At 39.4% G+C, this 23,480-nt stretch overlaps 1 protein-coding gene across 7 annotated transcripts in view; it reads left to right on the top strand.

Moving 5' to 3' along the window:
- The window catches only part of FAM19A5 (family with sequence similarity 19 member A5, C-C motif chemokine like), a 669,022-nt gene that overhangs the window by 378,178 nt on the left and 267,364 nt on the right, over window positions 1-23,480 (top strand). For all 7 annotated transcript variants that reach the window (XM_019543498.1, XM_019543497.1, XM_019543495.1 and 4 more), the window contains exon 2: window positions 8,464-8,613. In XM_019543498.1, coding sequence (XP_019399043.1) covers window positions 8,464-8,613 — 150 coding nt within the window. The remainder of the gene's footprint in view (window positions 1-8,463; window positions 8,614-23,480) is intronic.

The following is a 23,480-nucleotide window of genomic DNA, read 5'->3' as shown; positions in this document are numbered from 1 at the left end:
CGCCCCACATGGGGCCAGCACACACTTTTTTAAAGCACGCTTGAGGCTGCATGGAGCTCATCTGCCACTCTCTTGATGCCGCCAAGATGTTCGCTGGCTGGTAAGCAGCTCCTACAGCCCTTCCCAGGCCTGCTGCTTTCATCTCGGGGATTGGTGCTTTTCTTCTTGCCGGTCCCCATCTGGGACTCTCCTGGGGCGTGGGAGGCACGCTCACACAATTTCTTATGTAAAAAACAAACAAAAAAAACCTGGCTTTGTTTCATATGTGCCAACTGGTAAAGATGGGTGAAATAGATAGCTACTGCTCTTTCTTGTATCCTTAGAGGGGTATCAAACTGTCACTCACATCACCTCCCATGAATCGGCATGGCTCAATTAAAACACGCATTGTTTCAGTGATTTTCTTTTTGAAACTGACAGACATCTTTAGAGTAGATTAACCAACACTCAGGATCAACAAGCAATTATTGTGCCTCTCCTCACATAAATTCTTTTTTCACAGCTACTTTCTGCCGGTGAGATTTGGAATCCATAATGTGTTGCGCAGATGTAAATACATGTATAAAGTAAAAAAAGTGTGCGTACTTCAACCAGAACTAGTTACTTTCACATTTATAATACAATTTTTAATTCATTATCCGATCAGAATTGAGAAAAAACAGTAATTCTAGGAAGGACCATCAAAGTAAATTTAAAGAAACAGTAGGTTAATTTGCAGATTGAGTTCATCCCTCAACTCTCTTTAATGTTCATAGGGTTAATGTGCCGGCATTTAGCTGACTTTGTATCGGTGCTCTCCTGAAACAAGTTGTTTGTTTCTTGAGTAGGCCAACAAAGGAAGCAGCAGTAATTTGCCCACAGGCAATGGGGGATTTAAGGGTTAGTGGCTTTACTGTTGTCAGTACTTGACCTATCCTAGTTTGCACACCAGGGAAAACCTGGCTGCTTTCTTTGTAGAAACATAGACACACACACACGCCTTTTGGATGAATCTGACTCAGTGTTTTGGGATTTTTTTCTCTGTTAATTTGATTGTTGTTTGGCTCCTTTTCAGCAAAATGCCATGAATATATGTTGATCTCATCAACAGTTATTAAACTACTATCTTTTTCCACTAGCTGTGCAAGTTTTTTGCTTAACACAGTGCATCATAGTTTATAATTCGGTTTCACAAAGAATACTACGTATTGCTAAATTTGTTAAATTTATGTGCTACTTTCATATGCAGTAATCTAAAGAGTAACATAGTATGTCTTGTATTCATTCTGTCACTGTGAATCACTTTGGAAAATAATGTCCTGAATAGAAAGAAAAGCATGTACAACACACACGCGCGCACACTTAACTAAATTTAAATTTAAGGTTTGTAATTGTTCATCTTTCAGTTATGTTTTTGAAAGAATTAGATGCATAATTCTGCAGAAGTAAATATAATCAAGACCCAAAAGTATGGCACTAAGCACATAATCTACAAAACAACATTGTACAACATAGTAACATACTCTTTGATAAATGCAGTGTCCTGAATGCATGTTGATGATCCAACATCTTTCCCACTTCCTCTGCTCCATACATAAGAAAAAGGATAATATCTTAATCAAAACTGACTGCTTATTTCAGAATGGAAAAGTTAAGAGCCTACGTCTGACCCACTTAATCTGTTTGGTTTCTGTACTCAAGATGGCTGAAAATGGGACTCTAAAAATGGTAACGAGAGTAGCTGTTACTATAGAAAATATAAAGTACTGTTTCACTGCAGTGTTACTGAAAATATTTTGAACAGATTGTTTGAAAGAGCAGGCATTCATCATGTTTTCTTTCATTTCTTATTCATAAAGTTTGTGGCACCATCAGCTGAAAAACATCATAATATAGGCACTGTAAATTAGGCAAATTATTTTCTTTTGTGTTGCTAAAATCCAGAGTAAATCCTTTAAAGTTTATGGATGTACTCCCCACTTACACTGATGACACTTGCAATAGATGTTGGTACTCTACTTGTAGCTCAAAAAGACTCTATAAAAGAAATCCTGCAAAAATGCACAGAATTCCATGAAAGACCAATGGGCATTTCATGCTTTTTAACTAATAGTGCACTGGTTAGTTAAATCTGTAATGTAAAAGTTATCCAAATTAGTTCTTGTTTCTTCCAGAAACAGTGGCAGATTTCTGCTCGGGTTCTTTGATCATCAGTGTGGTAATACCCAGTAGGAAGCAATTACAGACATTTAAAAAGAGTCTGTGCAGTACACAAAGTATGAAAAATCCCTCTGTGTACTCTCTTGCCTAAACAGCCATAGAATTTTTGTTTCAATAAAAGATTTGGATTACAGATGATCCTAAATGACAGATTAAACACCTTTGAGACAAATGCTTTCAGTGTCAGAGACTTTAGTGACAGAAGTGGGATTTGGTTTAATATGCATATGTTACTGAGAAACTAAAATGCCTTTCTAGCACAAATGAAGCCCAAGAAAATATTTTTAGTTGATGGGTATTTTGGAATCATGTTGGTTCAATTGAACGTGGTTTTCCTGTTTTTTTTTATGCACATAATTTGGCCAATTGTTCGTTTTGGTTTTTTTTTGTTTTTTTTTATGAAGGGAACAGTGGCAGGGCCATTAAGATGCTTACTGTGTTTCCAGATATGTGAGGTCTAGGTTCATGCTTTATACCACCCCAGTCAAATGGACTGTAAATGGATCCAGGTCCTTCAGAATGAAGAGTCAGAGTTTGCTAGACATAATGCTATCTACATCACCCCAAAATTGCTGTTTCTTACCCAGACTGCTCCAGTGGACTGCTAGGCTTAGGTTGATCATTACTTGTCCGTGTATACCAGATTATATTTAGAGAGTTATTTCAGTGGGTTAAGTGAACAGAAGGGTGGGGAGGGTTGTCTGTAAGGTACTACCCTGGCCTACCTTCTTCCAACTTCAGACTAACCTGACTAACTGCCTCAGTGACTTAAGTGCTTTAGTTGGTTATGCCTGACTGGAGTGAGTTATGTGTGTCTACATTTATTGTTTCACTGAATTTACTTTGTGATGACTAAGAATAGTATTCGGCTTAGTTAGTTAAATTAGTTCTGCCAATAACCTGGCTTTATTGTTTTAAATAGTACTTGTAAAAGGAAAAGTTAGTTTGAGGTTGTGCCCCAAACCAGCCATTGTTAAAATGTTCAAGTAATTGCAAGGAAAGACATTTTTGTTTTAGGGCAGTTTATCTGAGTACAGAAAAGTAGATTCAGTCCTTTCAGATTCTGCCTGAAACAGTCATTTTTTTTCTTCTAATCAAGCAGTGTGTAAATTCTGTGGACATTTGTGGGTTACTGTCTATGGTGCAATATCTGAGAGAGATTAAGCTGTTAAACTCCCACTTACTTTAGTGGGAGTTGAGGGTGTTCAGCAGTATTCAGGATTTGGCATGATGTTATTGTCAAGAAGACTTCAATAGAAAAATAGTATTTCAGTAGAAAGCTGGAGAATTTATTCCTAAAATCCGATTTTTGAAACAACTTCCTTATTGTGTTCAATCACAAAACAGTGGCTGGATCTAGCCAAGATTTTTAATAACAGCTACCTTTATGCATTTTGAACTAAAAAGAGCTTGTGTTGCTAGGCATCAGATTGGTGGTGCATGAAAAAATTATTCAGTGAGACTACAATATGAGCCTGCATGAACAATTCAGGACTAAAGTTTCTGGATGAATATGGAAGCTAACACCCTGGTAAAAAGCCATCCTTTTAGAGTAGGTTTTATTTATATTGTACTGGAAGCTCCTGGTGTTTTCTGCATGTGATTTTTTTTTTTCCACCTGTATTCCTGCTTTTTAGACAGGGATAAATGAAGTCCTCAGCTTTTCAGCATGCATAAGATGGTAGAAACTCATAATAACTATATTACATTTGTTGTAATTGGAGCAGACCTTCTTTAACCAGAATGTTTTATTTTGTAGTAGAGAAGAGAAATGTTTTTCTCCACAGAAATCTAAAATTAAATGGATCATCCTGGAAACTCTACATGTGCAATTAAGAAATACATTTTGGAAGATATGATATGAAGGACAGCAAACACATTACAAAAGCTTGGTTCTGTCCATTACGACTGGGTGCATCTACACATGTGCTTACCTGAGCAGTAGGCTTACACTCTGTGAAAGCATCACAGTCTACATGTGCAATGCTATCAGATGGCAGTAGAGTACTTTTCACTGCTGTAAGATAGTGTTGTCAGGGATGCTGCTATCCTGCGGTGGCAAAAACAACTGCACCTAACACATGTATAGACAGTGACCTGGGGCTGGGGCATGAGGGTGTGGCAGGAGGGCATGAGGGTGTAATCTGGGGCTGGGGCACAAGGGTGCTACAGTGTGGTGACTGCCTGTCTCCTAGCCCTACACTGTAGTACCCTCGTGCCCCAGTCAGCTCTTCTGCCACTCAGTGCTACCACCCAGAGCCTGAGGCTGATCCCCCAGACCTCCTGCCAGCTTGGGGCTGCTCCATCCTGATTCAAACTGCTGCGGTCTGGATGCACATACAGATGCCGTGCTTGGGAGCAGCTGACTCTAGTGCGATATGTGCTGGAATTTGTGTCATACTAATTGCACATATAGATGCACCCACTGTATAAGTTAGAGCTCTTTGTCTTACATATCTAGTATTACATAAAAATTTCTCTTTTTTCAACTATTGGTTGATGTTAATGGTAATTCTAAATAAACACACACAAACACACCTATATACATATACACTGCCTACATGTATATATGCATACATGTATACACGCATATATAAACAGGTCATATATTTATTTAGTGTCATCTTAATTCAAAACCCTTTTGATTTCTTTTATTTTTCCCTTCTGTGTGCATGTAGTGTGTCTACAAGTATAGTGTTTTACAGGAACAGAGTACAAAATCACAAAAGGCAGATATTCATTTATACCTGTCTGTATTGTTTAGTAACCACAAGACCAGAAAAAAAAAATCAAATAACTTCCATCTTTGCTTTTATTTAAAATAAACAAAATCAGAGCAGCAAAAGAGAACATTCTCCCCATTTCTCCCTACCAACCTTGAAGCAGAAAGACATATAAAGCAGATAATTATGGCTTAGTAAGAGCCTTTACAATCCATACAGTAAATAATGCAGGTAGTCCTCTCCCTCTAGGAAAAGAAAATCTTCAGAAGAGCATGCAGAAAAATAAAATTCTAGGAAGATGCTTTTAGCATTTTACCCATGCTTTTCTCTTGGGACCAGGTGGTAGGGAGTAGCTATCTGAAGAAGTACTCAAGATTTGCCTGGGACACCTAGCTTTTGTACCGATGCAGTATCTTTCTGACTATCAATTTCTTTCAGCATAATACCAATGCTAACATCCTTGAGAAATGCAATATTCTCCAGTATCACTTAAATATACTTTATATTTATACTTGATGTATAAGGAAGCTCTTCCCTACTGCACCATTTTCACCATTATATCCCTAGATAAAATTATCAGTTTGGCTTGAATATTGTGTGATCTCTGCTAATATCCCTTACACTTCACAATCAGAGAAGGCACTAACATGCAAATGCAAATGGATGGAGACCATTCTCAGCGTTCAGTCTATTTGCTTTTCTCCTTGCAGCCTTTGACACAATTGAACAAAATGTGCTGCTGATTAGCTTCCTTTCTGGCAGGAGCAGATAATGCCAATAAAACAAAAAACAAAAAAAGGTGTCTCTTTCACCAAAATCCCTCATCCATGGAAGAATCTTTCTTTTTTTCCCTTCTGCTTGAGGAAGCCCTGTGGAAACGCAAACTCTGCTTACAGCAGTATACCTACTATTTGACAACCAATTATACATCTCATGTATTTCCATAGACTGTAATAACAGAAAGATGTCATAGTGCCTAGAGGAGAACATCACCTTTATAAAAGAAAAATAGCTGGTGCAAACCGAACCTGAGCAAGACCAAAACAACGATGTTTTTTTTTAAAGGAGGAATGATTCCTAAAACCATAGCAATGGCCTACAACCCATGGAAGGTGTTTGCTTTGATTTTATCCTAGTTCAAAAAAACCTCATGTTCCTTTTTGATACTTACCTTAGCTTAAAACACCAGGTAGCCGCCTTTCATCTTCAGTTTGCAAAGAAACGTTATACTTTTTTCCCAGACAGCTTTGGCAGTCATTGCTTGGTTCTAGTAATCTGCTATATCTTGAGCTCAAGGTAGAATTAATGTTGAAATTCCTAAATTCCTATTATTTCAACAAGATCCATTGTGCTGCCTTCTCAGTTGGATGGGCTACTATGAACATACCTGTTTTCTGCTTCAGCCTCTCTGCTGATTACAGTTCTATCTTAGTTGCTACTGCAAGGTTTTAGTCATGATGCTTAAAGACCACAGGCTGTCACAATCCAGATACATCAATGATTGCACCTCTACAGATAACACATTAAGGCAGCTATGTTCGTCTGGGATATTGCAAATAATAGAGGCCAGGATGAGGCATCTGAGATATGGAAAGAAATCCTGCTCTGTTTAAATGTTTTCTGTGGAGAAAAATCAGTTCCATATCTTTCGATAACACTTCCATGACTAACTGGAGTCATGAGTGAGGGAAAGAAAAGAAGCAGCAAAAATAAAAGGAATAATTAAAAACAAATATGTGCGCCTTATGCATGACCTCTTGTAAAACAGGAAGTGGGGAAACAGGAGATTCAGAACTTCTGCTAAGGACTTCTCTATGCTGGTATAATCACCTGATAGACATTAATTACCATGGTGATAGTTGCTTTTTAAAACCTCTAAAAAAAATGTATATTAATATGTAGAAATCTTTAGAATTTATAATCCTGACTTTGTCACAGTGTTATTTCAGTTTTACACAGGTATAAACTATTGAAATTGTGAAGTTATAGAAACATGTAGCATAAGTGACTCTGATGAATCGGTCCCTATAGCTGGATGGCAGCCATCAATATTTTGCTCCTCTATTTTAAAAATATACTCACATTTCCTGAGGGAATAGGAACTATCATAAGCCTAAAAGCACTAAAGGCAAGAATCTGCTGGGTAAAAATTGTATTATGTGCAGAATAAAAAAAAATACAGTTTATGGTAATATTATTTCAATCATGTTCTGACTTTACTTCCTTGGAATGTATATCTAATTGCTTTCTGCTATCTTTTCTATGAAATAAAGGATTTGATTTGGGGAATACTTAGTAGTTTAAAGATTAGATTTTGCTGTATTTTAACTGCTTGCTCAGATGTTTGGAGGGTTTTATGGTGTAAGCTAGACAAGAAAGATTTTAAGTTTTCAGTAGTCTTAAAACCAGTTCGCCACAAATACTGTTTAAACTGCAGTCCATCTTTATAATCACCACATCAACATTTATTCCATGCTTGACATTTTATGAGAACTAGATGTAGTTAGCTTGTGATTTTTAAGCATATTTTTTCACACATTCACCTAATGGTTGTAATTGATTGCAAACAAGTACAGGCCTCAATAAAAGTGATATCTTGTGCCGTATAAATTCTAGATGAGATAAATAATATTACCAGCTCAGTTAAGAGTGATGGCCTATTTTTTAATTTTATTAACCAATGTAATATCCATACAACATATTTCTTGCTCAGGCAAACTGACACTTACTTTTTTTTATTGGCTGGACAATTCACATTTTCAAAAGAAATGCCTTATTTTAAGAGTACAAGTTTCACTTTTGGCACAATATTCACCAAAAAGATTTTCTGTATCTTTCTGGTCTAGAGCATCAATCAAATCCGAAATGTTTAGGAAAGCAACATAGGTCAAAAGCAGCAATAATACTTGGCTATTAAATAAGGTTTCCCAGCTATGGTTTGCAAGCTGCTGGCATGGTTAACGTTTAAAGGGTCCTTAGCTAATTTGTAATGAGACATATGTACATAAGCGTATTGTATTTAGATGAAGAGGTGCAAAAATTAACGACTGAATGAAAAATCTGTTCGAACATTCCAATGTTTTGTTATAAAACTACATCTTAAAAAATGACAACTTAAATTTACAAGTGTGGCTCCTTTAAGAAAGAAGTTATTGTCAGATATTTCAAATTTTTCTTCGTCTTTTGTATTTTGGCACATTTCTTCTCTACAAGTGTACAGACAGTGCCACGTTTAATTTCTTTGCTGCAAAAAATGGGTTGTTCCTTTACACCAGCCCACATAAAAGTAAAAGTAACCCATTTGACCCTAGCTCTCCTGCTTTTATAGAACAATAACCATTTTCTGACAGTTTGCAAGGTTTTCATATGTCCACCACAAAGAAAAATTGTATGTCATCTCAGCTTTATTATATCCATCAGCTGGCTTCTCATTTGTTGTGAAGTGTCTGCTCTGACATTGGGCCATGACTCTATTCAGCTGTAATAGATTGCCTGTAGAGCATTCAGTGATTCTGGTACCTGTTGCTGGTTCTTTTTCCAGGTCAACTGGCTGCAGGTACATGTGAGATTGTTACTTTGGACAGAGATAGCAGTCAGCCCCGAAGGACTATAGCCCGACAAACAGCTCGCTGTGCATGTAAAAAAGGACAGATTGCCGGTACAACAAGAGCAAGGCCAGCCTGCGTGGATGGTAAGAAGCAAAGATCCATTCAATCAGTTTTGGGCAACACAAGATTGGGTATCAAGTTTCTGTGTTTATTCCGATGCCAAAGCTTACAATTCAGACACCTTTACATGTATCAGCAAGATTAGTTTTTTCCAGGAATTGAAATCCCTAAACAGAGCATTACTCATTAATAGCATAAATCTTTTTAGAGGACAGTCAATCAGTTGGCACTTTCTAGTGACCATGTTAGGCTGGGGATGCAATTGAGATGCTAATGGTATTATATTAGTATACTATGAATGACAGTATAGCCCATGAACTAGCTAGGGTTTCTTATTCCTTTCTAATTCTTTATAAAATCATATATATGCTTGCTGAAAAACAGCCCCAAAGGTTTAATGCCCCCATAAGGCAAATGTGACTGCATCTGCATGAAAGTCCGTGTGTTTTGGGGGAAAAATAGCCAATAATATAATTGGAATCTAGTGTCTATATACAGTATACATACATAGTATTCCTTTCTTTAAAATTATCATTCTCTATGATTCACTGCAGATGCAGTGGCAGTGTACAGCCTGCAAAAATGCTGATGTAGAGGATGCATGAAAATATTTCATTTTGAAATCATTTTGTGAATCAAGCAAACTGCTGTGTTACAACTAATAAATACATTAGCAATGGTTCAGTCTTCCTTGTAAGTCTGCTGATGTAAACTTATTGGTAAGGTTTCATATTACAGTTAGGAAAAATGAAATAAGATTCCTGCTAAAAATAGTTGACATAAAATGTTGGGTTTTGATCCAGACTCTTAACAACAACAAAACAAAGATTCTTCAATATGGAGGTGTAATAAATTCATGTATTGCCTTTGAAAAATGACTTACATAATAGTTTGGGTCCTCAAATAAAACTATTGCTGAGAATTCCCTACCACTGCATCAGAATTTGTTCTCATGCACTGCCTATCAAAGAAGACATCTCAAAGTGGATTTCAGTGCCTACCCACAAAGCTAAATATAGGACATTGCATATATTCTATTTTTATATTTTGCTTGCACTATTGTTACTACTCTGTAAAGCAGATCTGTCCATCTTATAATTTCTGAGACAGTCTCTAAAATTCTCTTGCTCCCAGTGGTTGCTTTGAATGCTTAAGGGATGTTTTTTTAGTGGACAACCTTATTCAGTATTGCAAATTGTGTGGGCCAGTTTGTTAGCAAATTGGACAAGTCAACGTACATTCAGTTACTCATTTTGAAGATACAAGGTAGGCTTTGTGAGGGCAAGTGTGGGTTTTGTATTATCAAGCCATCACTGAAAAATGTTGGTGAAGCAGTTAAGGATGGTCAATGTTAAATTGGCTCAGCTTTTAAAGTGGTAGGGTCTAATTTTGTGCATCAAAAGAAAAGTGCTTCCACTTTATCTGTGGTTGCTAGGGACAGGGTAGTATGATTCCTTTTTTTCCCCTTCCAAAAACAAAACAGAAGAAACGAGTAGACTATTGTAAGAGGTTAGACCATTTTTGTACAGCCAAAGAAAGCATATGCATTCTGTAATCCTTTACTTTTGAAATTAAGTGGTCATGTTGTTAGCTAAAAACAAAAGCTACAAACTGTCTGTATGTTACTTCTTGCAGTTCATTTTTTCCCTGCATAGTCTTAATGGGATCTGTTAACTTTAGCACTTTAATTACTCGTAAAAATATAAAGTTTAGACTTTATTCTCTTACCTAACGGCAATACCTGCAGCACTCTTAAGACATATTCCTTTTGCTTACAGCAAGCTGTTTGCCCCTGTTCCCCAGCCCCCCTCCATGATATCTCACCTCTCTGCCCTCTACTGCACAGCAGTGGAGATGTGTGACTTCAGGGACAGATGGGTTGCATGTTAACCACCTTGCAGGCCACCCTTTGGAAGCCTTGGTTTACAGAATGTGGTTTGGGATAGTTGAAGTCCACATTTGCTTGGATTCAGGATTGAAGGTGGTAAAAAAAACAACAAAAAACAAACAAACAAACAAAAAAACCCTTTGAAAACATATAAGATGTTTTAGGAATGCGATAACTGGAAGCATTGTAGGAATTCCTTTATATCCTACATGGAGGGAAAAGGTCAATAGTTATAAATATCTTTTTAATCCTCTAGAAACTTCTCCCCATTCGTTGTATTAAATATAGTATAACCTCATGAATCCAGCATGCTCAGGACTGAGCACCTTCCAGAAATGTGAAAATTCTGGATTTTTTAAACTGGAGCGGCAGGGGAAGGGGTTGGGTAGTGGTGGCTGGTCCTGGAGCAGTGGCTACACATGGAGTGGCGGTGCAGGGTGGTGGATAGTGGCGGCAGCCACTGCATGCAAGTTTCTACCTTCTGCTGCTCTGGGACCAGCCGCTGCTATTCTCTGATGGAGTGAAGTTTTAAAAAGTGCCAGATTTTCAATAATTCTGGATTTTTGATATCTGGATTTATGAGGCTATACTGTAGCATTCTTTCCATCCAAGATGCCTCCTTCATAAGAAAGCCCTTTATTAGTCATACGGTGTGTTTTTGCCACACTTACTGGTGAAAGGCTTTGAACTTTATTACTGATCTCAAAAGCTTACTGGTAATTCATCTACTAGATTTTCTGCTTCCTACATCAGAAATTAAAAATAACAATCTTTTCAGAAGCATTTTTGATAAGTTCATTACATCAACAGTTTGATTACTCTGGCTTTGTTCTTTGAATATTATGGTTTTAATGGGACAGTTTGCGAAGTAAAGGGAACAGAATAAGACTTCAGATCTTTAATAATTAGTATAAGGCACTGAAGGTCACCATGACCAAGCAGTAGTTAATAAGGCACAATGTAAGACTATGGAAACATCTGATAAGAGAGAGCCCTTGTTGAATTCTTTAATAAAGTTAACAATGTAAGGTCTCGGCAATAGATGCCATGGTATCCGCCTACAGTTTGCTTACTATTTCACACTGAGGATCATTCTTGAGCATATCCAGTTATACTATAAATTTTCTGAAGGGCTGAATTCTGAGTGTCAAATATTATGGAAAATAGGAGTGGGTAATTTTAGGGCTCTTAAACTTGACAAGCATTGTCTGAAATTGCACTTGTTGAGATTGCTTTTAGAGAATGTCCTGAGAGTTGATTACCAAAATCAGTTCTGATTTCCAGTGATATATTAACTAGTGTCCTTCATAAGAAATGAGGCAGGTGGGTTCAAACACCAGAAAGCTGGAAGCTCAGTTCAGGATTTAGTCTCTGTAGAATGTGAAGGGGAAAGGTTGGGGGGGTTGGAGATATTCAGCTTGCATGAGGAACTCGGATTTACTGTCTTCCAGTCATTCACTTAATGGTAGTAGTTTTCTAGTGTAGCTTGAAAAAATGGTGTCAGGGTTCCCTCTGTTCTCAAGCCTGATCCTTATACAGATTACTTACCTGTTGGACCTGACAGCTACCCAACTGTAGAAATATCTGGTTGAGGTACAGTTTTATTCCCATAAATGCAAGAGAAGTGGTTGTATGATACAATATTTACACATTTATGCTCTTTTCCATTTTCTAATCAGTGATAAACAATAGATGCTCTTTTTTTTAAATCACAATTTGCAGAAGCCGGTCATAATGTCACTTTCATAAGATAAAGCAATCTGTAATTGTCATCAGTGTAACTAACCCATGAATAGTCCAAACAGGAACGATTTAAATATTGGAAGTTACAGGAGAGGCAGAAATGCAGCCTACTAGTTATGTATGTACAGGATTGTACTTTACAAGAAGTATTACTGCAAGGTCAGGTCAGTAATTAAAAGGCAAAATTCCACTTGCATTCTGTTATTATTCTTTACCATATGAAATACCTTTCACTGAAGTGCTAAAATATGAGTCCAGTCTTGAAAACTTGTCTTTTTCTACACAATATTAATAAAGTATTAATATGTTCACCTATTGATAACCTTCAGGAATTACATCTTTTTTTTTTTTAAATCAGCTTCTTTAGAAAAATAAGCCTTCATATTAGTTTTTCTTACCATTTTATAGAGCTGTGACACATCTTAGGAATAGACATCATTTTCCTAATTAACACAGTATTTTCTTCTTCAAGTATTCATTTTAGTGTTCTCTACTCCATCTTGATGTAATGTTCATACATGATACTTAACATGTCTTTCATGTAGGCGTCAATTGATTTTATTTAACCCAGAATTCAGGATCTGAGAGAAAGCTACATTAGCTTCAATCAATAATTTCCTGCTTTCCTCTCCTCATTAGGTTTGAGAGCCTGTTGGGAGGTGTGGAGGTCAAAATTGATTAATAATTGAATCCTAATTCACCCACATGAAACAGAATTAAGTTGAATACCTGAGGTGTTTCACTCAATGCATCCCAGTCTCACAAAAATACAAGTATTACAATTGCTAGAAATGGAGTATAGGAACTGTCTCTGTTTTGAAGCAGAACACAGTGGTGGCAGTGCCATTTTATTTATGGCATGATGTTTCCTGTCATGGTAAATACTGCACATGTAGTAAGTTTTGCTACACTTAAGATATGGAAATCTGATGCAAGCAAAACAGAAAGGCAAGATTGGATGGATTTGACATTTATAGGAAATTGTATAAAACTGTGCAGACAGGTGCTAATTTGCTGGAACAGTGAATGTGCTCTGTGTGGTCATGCAGGAAAACTAAGTTTAGGAGCAGATCAGGAACTAGTTGCCCCTTGAAAAGTGGAACTAATTATATTGCAGTGATAGAAGAACAACTGCCTATTCTGGTGGCTAGTTAGGGAGTTAAATAGGTGGGAGCTTGTAAAACTGCTAGCTTTTTATTCTCGTGGGGACACTGGCAAGGGTATAGATGAGGGAATCTGAAAATAATTAAACTGGAGAAAATGATGCTTGTAATGACGATCTGGAAAAAAAAAAATCCTAGTCTAACATTCTGCATGGTCCCTAGGTTGAAGGTGAATAACAACTTTTCTCTCTTCCTTTATATTAAAATATGAATAGAGATGGATTTCACTCTAGCTAGATAGACTCCTCCCAGAACTCGGTCAAGACTCAGACCAGGCACACATCATACTTAAAAAGTAGATTCTAATAACAGGTCTGCAATTTGGATGCTAATGCAGTTTGGCACCCTGCAACTATTGAGGATTTATCCTGCTTGGGCAGATAATTGTACTTGGATAGTATGAGACTTTTTCTTAGTACCTGAATAGAAACATGATCAGGTTCATGATTTCAGTTACACAGCCTTGGGTCATCAGTTTGATCAATATTTCTAAATTTTTTTTAAAGATGTAGTTCAGTGAAACAGAGCTTGATTCAGAGAAGTCTCAGCATCTCCTAGAATGTAGGGAAATGTGTAAGAATTGAAGTGGCACAGTGTTTTGAAGGATCTGATTTAACTTTTTAAATTAATTTTATCAAGACTGAGTTAAGTGCTCTGTGGGGTAATAAGAAATAAGTATGAAATGGTGTATCTGCATGGGTGTGAGCAGACATAGATCATGCCATTTTAATTTCCGAATTCATCATTTCCTAATTTCCTAGTTCATCATGAAGCTTTTAAGCCCTGCTAGAACTGGGCACATTTTGTGCTGAGTGCCTATGCAAAGGGGATGATGTGTGTTATTGGAAGAGGGGTGTCTTTCAAATAATCTTTTGGCCATTGCCTATATACATTGTTTAAACTGGTACATACATTCTTTGTTGTCTATTTTGCTCTGTTGTGATAAATGTACCCAAGAACTACTAGTATTTTAATCATTTATAATTATTTATAATTAAAACAAGTTTTAATTATTCTAAAATTTATCACACCCATGCACATGCACAAACACATGTGCATGCATGTATACTCACACGCCTCTCCCAGAGTAGAGTATTAGCTGTCTTTAGCTATACATACAAATAATATTAAAACTCAATTTGTTGACCATTAAAACCTGTCTTTGCCACTCTATGGATGGAAATAAAAACTAGTCAAGGGTCATCATTCCATAATGAAAACTCTTTTCTCAGTCATGTGCCTAGCTAAACTAATAATAATACAGTAATAATATTAATAATAAATCCTCAAAACTCACAACTGTGGGGGCTTCTTGACAACAATTTTCACCTTTGTCTATGTACTTTTATTTTTGATCCACTAAAATATGTAAAGCACTTTTTCCCCCTGCAGTTGCCCCCAGCCACTATCATCTGAATTGTCAGATATCCTTGATAGCTGAAGTGAATGTGTAAGGATGACTCATCAGTTCCCTGTTACTATACACAAATATCTAATTCTGGCCCTTTATGACAGTTTCCACCTTGTAAGTCAGAATTCATTTAGAAGTTGTCACGGAGTGGGGCCTAGGAGCGGCCGTGATCCCTCTAGCGCCCCCTACCGTGTCAAGTAGGTGATCCAGCACCCTCTTTTCTCGCCTGCCACGTCTTGTTGGTATGTATAAGTTTCTATGGGAGGCTGCCTTTGATCCCCTTGTACACGGTGTTATGCTGATACTATCCCCAGTTCCGTATGGGATGACTTGGTGCACCCCAGCCTTATGGGCTATGCATGCCTCCTACCTCCCCTTTAGCATGCCCCAAGCCTCGCAGCTCTTCCGGACGTTATCTGGTCCAATTCCTTTCTGCACCCTACCTGGCGCCCCTGGGCAGGTCATGCAACAGGCGCCCCTTCTCTGGTGCCCTTGAGCCTGTCACACAACGGATGCCCCTTCTCAGGTGCCCCTGGGCTTGGCATGCAACCGGCGCCCCTGCTCTAGCACTCCTGAGCTTGTCACACAACCGGCACCCCTCTATTCGTTAGCCCTCTTGGGCTTACTGATACCTGGCCCCTTTGACCCTTCGGGGTCCCCACCACTGTGGAGCCCCTCTGAGACTCTTCCCAATTGGGCTTAGGCAGCCTGAGCCTTACCTGGCCCCTTTGACCCTTCGGGGTCCCCACCACTGGGGAGTCTCTCTGGGATCCTTCTCAGTCCGCACCCCTCCTGGGGTTTCTATCAATACTATACGCCCCCTCCTGGGGCTTCGCTCAATACTTGCCCTCACCGGGGTTTCTCTCTGTACACGCCCTCTCGTGGGGCTTCCCTCAAGTACACGCCTGCTCCTGGGGCTTCTCTCTGCCCTCTCTGGGCTCTCTGTAATCACGGACTCGCCCTCTTCGGGCTCGTCTCTCTACTAGCACCCATCTTGGGCTTCTCTTCGTGTGGCTCTCCCCTTGGAGCCTAACACGAGCCCCTGCAGGCTTCTCACTGGTGCTCCTTGCCAGTGGGGCTCAGGTGGCCTCAGCCGTGCCTGGCCCCAAAATCCTCTTTGCCCTTCTCAGGGCTGGGAGGCCCTCTTGCACCCCAACTACGGTGCCCTCACCGGCACTGTGCCCCTCCCCAGGGCTGGGGTAGTACACCCTGCAATGTAGTACCACACTCCGGCACTGGGAGCACCCCCACTCTACTGGGGCACTCCTAAATGAGGCCTCCTCCGTCCCCTTATAACCTCACCTGGTCCTCCGGTATATCAGTAATGAAACAGAACCATAAGCCAAATGGCTGCAACACAACAACAAGCCTGCTGGCTATAACATGGGATTTAAGCTCACTTGGCTCTCTTGCAACGACCTCCCCGTCAGGGTTCTTTCCACCCTTACCATGCTGTAGCTGCTTGGGTGGTCAGGCTGCAACAATCTGCTCTGCTCTGCTCTGCTCTGCTCTGCTGCAGAGCTCCCATACCTCAGGCTGCCAGAAGAGACCTGCTAACTAGGCTCCGGCCTGGGCTGTTTATAAAGGCCAGGCCCGGCCCCTTTCTGTTCACGTGACCAGCCTAGTTCCCCTGGCAACTAACACCTGTGCTGTCTTCAGGAGTTTCAGCTACCCTCATTCCTTCATAGGAACAGGGCACCTGCATGACCCTGTGACAGAACTGCATGAAAACCAGATTTTACTACAATTTGTTTTCTACCCCCAAAATATATGGAGTTTTAGTTGCATTTTAGCACTAAGAACCTAAACAGCTTTTTCCAGATGATGAAATCTTGTAAAAACCTAGTTTCACACAGTCAGGTAAAGATTATAACATTTCTCTGTTTTGATATGGCAGTAAAGTATGAGTTAGAGACTGGAATGTGATTCCTGCCTAACATCTGGTGCAGAAAGTGAAAATTGCAAAGTAGACAGTGTGGTAAACAGTGGTAGCATCCACAGCAATGTCAGTTTATATATGTGAAACATGGAGATGAAATGCTTTCGATTGTAGATTCACACCAGGAGTAAATGCTGACATGACGGAAACAGCTATTAAAAAAGAAGAAGAAACAGTGCAAAAACCAGATGTATAGCAACCTTAGAGGAGCCCTTTCTCAGGGGATGGAGTAAAGATATATTTGCAGGTGTTTGAACTGTAAGCACAAAGGTCAAAAAAGAATTATTTATGATGGATTTAACTAAACACAGATGTGAGAACTCTGCATAAAGAAACCGACCAAAGGGACTTGTGATTTAGAGCAACCAACTTGATCTACCTTTAGAGTTTCATGGGGTTGCTATTAGATACTGTTTGAACATTACAGCTTTTTATTTTCTCAGGATGAGTAGCCTGAATCCTCAGTTGATTTTTTTGAATATGTGTAGAAACTAATGGGCCATTTTGGCAAATGGATACTTTAGCTCAGTTTAGAAAATAATAAAGCTTAGGAAATATCTTTGTGTTGAAGATAATTAGGGGATAGGGCAAAGAGAGTTTCAGTAATTTATGAGGTGACAAACAGTAACTGTCTTCAAGTATCTGATGGCTATAAACACCAAAGCTGAAGATAGAATATTTAGAGCATACCTGTTTACTTGCATATCACACACACCTTTCCCCCCGAAAAATCAGTCCTCCAAAACCGGAACACACATTTTAAGGTGGGAAGCTGATTTTTTTTTCATTGGAATAGAAGCAGCGTGGACGAGAGGAAGCAGACATTGTAATTCACAGCTACCAAGAATGCTCCCTGGGGCTGCAAACGGCACAGGTATAGTGTTGGCTGTGTCACAGACCCTGGTGTGATAGCAGCTTTTTGGCAGAACCAGCTGAGGATTAGCAAGCTTCTGTATGCCATCTGTAGTATCTTAATGAAACATGTGATATGGAAATAGCACTTTATTATTTGTAGCAGGGGTGTAAAACACACAGCCTATGGGCTGGATTTGGCCAGTCCATTATTTGGCCCCTGGTGCTACCCCTTTGACTCAACTTTATGGCATTTGCTGGGGTTGGGTCCAGACCTGACTAGTCTGTATCCATAAGCTGTGGATCAGGCATGCAGGTTGGGTTCCGTGGGTTTGATCCAGACCATAGACCAGACCCATGGCAGATGAGATTGACACCCCTGATTTATAGGAACTTATATAAAGAACTATTTATAGTAAGGAAGTAACAATTATTACTGTCCTTGGAAGGGTGTGGGGGTCTAATCTTTTTGTTGTCCTACCATGCCAGGAAGTTCCTGAGGCATTTCCCAGACTGCTTGCTGGGCTGTGTATGCTTCCAGAAGGTCTTACTCTATGTTACTTATTTGGCTGTCCGGAAACATATTTTTCCTACATTCTACCTTCCAAAAACAAATTGTTTGTTTTATTTGGAGGTGTGGGTTATGCAAGGAAATATGGTAAGTAGGACACACGAGTAGGAAAATTTAGGCTATCAGGAAAAAATGGTGATAATAATGTCTATTTATGCAAATAAAAGCTTCCTTTTTCTGGGTACAGTTCATCATGAAAGAGCCTAGAGAGACCGTGTATAACTATCTATAACTAGGAGTTTCCTTCTCACTAGTTGGCAGCTTCCTTTGGGGGTTAAATGTGGCAACAGGTCATTGCTTTATGATAGCAAAGTAGTATCCTTTTGTATTGACAGTTCTGAAGAATATGGGGCAAAACAGTATTTAATTTATCATTTTTGTAACTTGGTCAGGACCAGGGGTTAACACTGCTACTTGTGCAAAGAGTGCTATGGGGACTTTTTTATGTCAAATATTTAGTACCTTGCTTTTTTGTCTCATTTGAAGGATGACATTTTCAAGAGTACACTAGGTATTTCAGTTTACTATTTACTTAGTGCTACTAGCTTCACCTCCTTCTGTTCCTAGTGAGCAATCACCCATGTACTCTAGTCCTGTTTCTGCTATGAGATCTGATGGAATTTCAGCACAAAATGATAGGATGCTGTTCAGTATTGGGCTGTGGAATAGTTTCAAAGGGAAGGGCTACCACATTATTGAGGGCATTTAACAGTGAATCCATTATAGTTTATAGTTCCACATTAGTAGGGATCGACTAGAAAACCTAAAAGAGTTTATTTTCTCTGATTTTTTTGAGTGGCTCAGGTCGTGCGGTATAGCATTATCAACTATTTTTGTTGATAATGCTATGCCTTAGCTTAGTTTAGTCATTGCTAGGTGACCCTTTGAAAATGATAATTATAAAGTTTTTTTTTCATTTTTCCAAGCAATCTAACTAAGCTTGAAGAGCTTGAATAGAAAAACTCTTCATTAAAGGTTCATTGAGGAAAAAGAGTTTAGAAATAGCATTTTTTAAGAGCCACTGACAGTTTATTTTTGACTTTCTTTTGGTCTAGTGTTTGTGATACTGAATGATGAGTCAGAACAAGCCTAACATAACAACCCTCAAACTGAATAATTATAAATAGTGACAGCCTTAGAGGTACCATTACATTCAGCAACCATGGCAGCAGCATAGTTAATGCTACTGTGTATCTTCGCTTGACTTTGTCATGGTACTCTTGCACAGGGCTGATTCAGAAAAGATACCCTATTTGAAGGGGAAACCCAGAAAACTGCCTTCATACACTCAAAAGAAGTAAGATGTCCTGTGTCTCTGAAGATTGAGATGGTGTCATGGTAGAATGTTCTGTTGCAGTAATATTTTAACTTTTTTTCATAATTCTTTGGTGCAATAATTTTGATTTGACCCTTCAATACATAACTGTACTGCTATTTATTTCTATAGCATCCTAGGAGTGCATGGCACTCTACAGGCAAACAAGGGGAAGACCCAGCCTCTAAGCACTGACAGTCAGGGCAAGATTATATCCTGGTTTGTGCATTTGTACAAAGAATTAAGAGCAAGTAAGGTGCTTTCTGAAGGTGCTGTCTTGCTATAGTCATTCAGATTGCAGTTAGCATTTTGAGAAGGGCAGAAATTTGTCCATAGCTGTACTGTACATGCCCTGAAAACTTGGCAAAATGATGTAGAGAGAATGTTCACCTCTTTGTCAGTATATTTGATTAATATAGTTACACCACAGAAGGTATCTTATGCCTTTTGGTCTGCTTCCTTGCTCCAGAGAGGGTACAGCAGTCCTCTGTCCTTTGCTCAGGTCTTCTGAAAAGAGCAGAATTGAGTCCTAAATTATTGTGACCTAAGAAGATATCACAGTAGATAGGGTGTCTGAGGTTGAAAGGATTAGGGAGAGAAAAAGAAAAAAACACAGAGGGAACTGACAATGGTCAAAACAGGAGCCAAGGTTGTGATCAGAGCTATAGGAAGTGGCAATGGTGCAGCAAAGATGAACATTTGAATTTGATTTCAGGAAAAGATGAGGTGCTGTGGAATGGATTTTTTTAAATTGAAAGGAGAGTGAAGTGCAAAAGGGGAACAGTTTTAAGCGCAGCATTTTGAGTAGAATGAATGGTTGCAATACAAATGTCAAGTAGATTGGAAAGCAGTAGATTATATTTATTTATATAAATATGTTTATAGTAGGAAAAAAGTAGTACTTTCCATTTATTAAAGTACATAGGTTCTATTCTTTGGGGTTTTTTTTCCCACGAACCACGTGTTTACATTCTTTTGACGCACATACGCACGCGCACACACACACAAAAGCTAAACTACATCTTCCAACCAGCCTCACCCACCTAGATTGGCTTACCTTCATTTGAACCCTGATGAAATCCAGTTCTATTAGGGAAGCCCATAAATCCTTCATAAATCTGCAGATCCTTAAGTAGAGAAAAACAATGCCAATAAACTTTTTGAAGGAGGTCCCGAGTCTCCCACTTCCTAGACAAGTTCCCTTCTTGATAGGCTACTGGCAAAAGGCAGGTGGTCTGTCTCCTCTTCTTCCCAGTTCCTCCTCCCTCTGAAGTCAGTGCTGTTGCCGATCAGTTAAATGTGTGGATTCAGGTTGATGTATTAGCAGAATTCCAGCATCTGTTTCTGAGCAAAGTGAATCCCTACATGACAGAAGAGCTTAGGCCTGCCTATTGGAAGAATGAGAAAGTGAAGGGCCTCCCTGGGTGGAATGGGATTACCTCCTGAAGTTGCATAGTTCTTCCATTCTGAGGACAGTCATGTTCTGCATTTCCGTGGTACAGAATAGGATTGTCCTCTGGGAGCAAAGCAACTGCTCAATGAGAGAAATAGGAGAGTTGTGGATTTCCCTGGGTTGAACAGGCTTATGCACTGTAAATTGCATACTTTTTTCAACTAACAGCAGCAAAAGTTAGAAACTATAGAGGTGGGATGTGGTCTGAGTGATAGTGTTTTCCATTTGAAAACCATGTTTTGCAGTAAGTTGCTTAAACTCAGGCTTTAGATTTCCATAGATTGTGCAGAATTTTAAATTTAAGCAAATCATAAAACAGTTATTGTCGGCTAGATACAGTGACCACTGATTCCAACAACCTTGTTTTAGCTAAATAGTTATGGTTGCCTCAGTATATGCTCTTATACTTATGAACCCCAATATTTATCACAAGAAATAAAAGATGGCATCTTTGAAGGGGAAACCCTTGGTGCTACTACTGAGGTGTAGTTTTTTAGTTACCTATGTTTTGTATTCTTGCAAAGATTTTCCCAGTCTACTGATCTATAAGGATGCTATGCTGGAAGAGACTCATTGGAACACCTTCATTCTGTCACTGTATTGAAAGGAAGATGGCAGTGGCTGTGTCCACACATGAAATTAATGTGAATGAATAAACTCCAGCTTACAACAGACTGGATTTTATTGCTCCCAGGCAATGTCTTTACATGTGTGCCCAGGACCACAGCACATTGAGCTAGGTCGAAGTAGCTTGTGCTGTGGAGGGGCTGGCTGGGGTAGAAGGGTGCTCCAGGGTGGGGCTAGCTGGCAGGCAGCCCTGCAATGAAGCACTCTCATGCCCCAGCCAGCCCCATCAGTGTCTACATGTGCATTGCTGTACAGTAAAGAACGCCACCACAGAATAGTACTTGTATTTACAAGTACTAACCTACAGTGAAGTTACTTTCCTGTGGCTTAATAGGGCCGCATGTGTAGCCCTTTACTGTGGAGCTGCAGTAAATGCCTCATGTGGATGCACCCAGTATAGGTTAACTGCTGGAGTGTACCACCTTCCTGTTTATAAGTAAGTCACGCTCCAAAAAAACCCTTACTTTTGGAGTTCTTACAAATGCTTTTGATAAACACATATTTTTACCATTAAATTGCACTTGGATTGGGACTGCCCACTCTGTTTATGATCCTACACTGGGGAACAAACTATACCAATTATCATCAAGTGCCCATTACCAGGTGGTATAGCTCCTCGCCACTTTATGTGAAATTCTTTGAATAGAAATGGCAATGAATACATTCTTTGCTCTCCCATCAATACATTTAGCCTCATATATTACACACAGTGTTTAACCCAGGCAAAGAGAGGAATATTTTTGTGGAAACATTGCAGTATCAGCAACACATCATGGCCTTAAAGTAAATATTTTTGTCTAATCAAAATAAAGTGGAAAAGAAAGATTTCACTGAGGTTATTTGTGTGTGAAATCTTTTGCAGAGCTCCAGATTGATCTTCATATGCATTATGATTTCCCATTGCATTGTAGTGACACAATGTGAAATCTAATAAGAAACTTCAGTGAACAGACCAGAGGCCAGTAAGTCTCAGCCTCAGGCTTTCACAGCTCTAAATGAAGTAAAGATGAAACAGGAATCATAGCATTACCATAGCTTCACCTGCTCAAAGAAAATTCAGAAGCAATACAGTTTTCAATCCCCACCTAAAGGAAAATATCTGAATTTGGTTTTTATTCTGTGTGCATTCAAGATGATGATAATTTGACAGTAATAACAATAATGTTCTGTATGTGCCTGTCATCCTGAAGAACATTAAAATGCTCCACAATGGTCTGTTTGTCTAATTTATCTGAGATTTTTGCATATGCTACATTATAACAATATCTAAAATTAAAATTCTTACACTTGGGTTTCAGAGCATAAGTCTCATACCCAGGAATCCGGATATTCTGTTTGCTGCATAAAAATGTGGACTTTTTCCTTTAAAAAAGAAAAACCTGAGAAACCAAAGGTTTTCCCTTGCAGGCTGGCAACATTCCAGCCTGCAAGGAGCTGCTTGAGGCTGGGGGGCATGGGACACAGTGAGGAAGGTGATGCCACATGCACGTGTGCATGCACACATGCACATGGTATCCAGGCAGTGTGGTGGAGAGCAGTTCCCTCCAGGTAGGTTTATGGGGACAGGGGGGTGGGAGCATAGGTAATGTGGTGGGGGAGGGTAGGAGGGGACACATGCCCCCCCCCCCCAGATTTCTGCTTGCACAGAGTGCAGGTGGGCTGGACCAACTCCGGACAGTAGCCACCTCCACAGTCCAGCAGGCAGGATCTGGCAGGGGAGGGAGTGCTGTATTGCCATGGCCACCAAGGTGAGGTACCCCCGCCCACTTGGGAGCAGCAGGATGCACAACCCCGGACTGCTGCCATCTCTCCTGCACCTTACGTTGGCAGCCATAGAGGTGTGGTGCTCCCTCTCATGCCAGGTCCTGCCCACTTGGCTGGAGAGACAGCTCCTGCCCAGAACTGGTCCAGCCCATCTGCAGCCCTGT

The sequence above is a fragment of the Crocodylus porosus genome, unplaced genomic scaffold (assembly GCF_001723895.1).
Source record: "Crocodylus porosus isolate Cpor-Errol unplaced genomic scaffold, CroPor_comp1, whole genome shotgun sequence".
In the NCBI taxonomy this organism is placed as follows: Eukaryota; Metazoa; Chordata; order Crocodylia; family Crocodylidae; genus Crocodylus; species Crocodylus porosus.
This window is presented reverse-complemented; position numbering and strand designations above follow the sequence as displayed.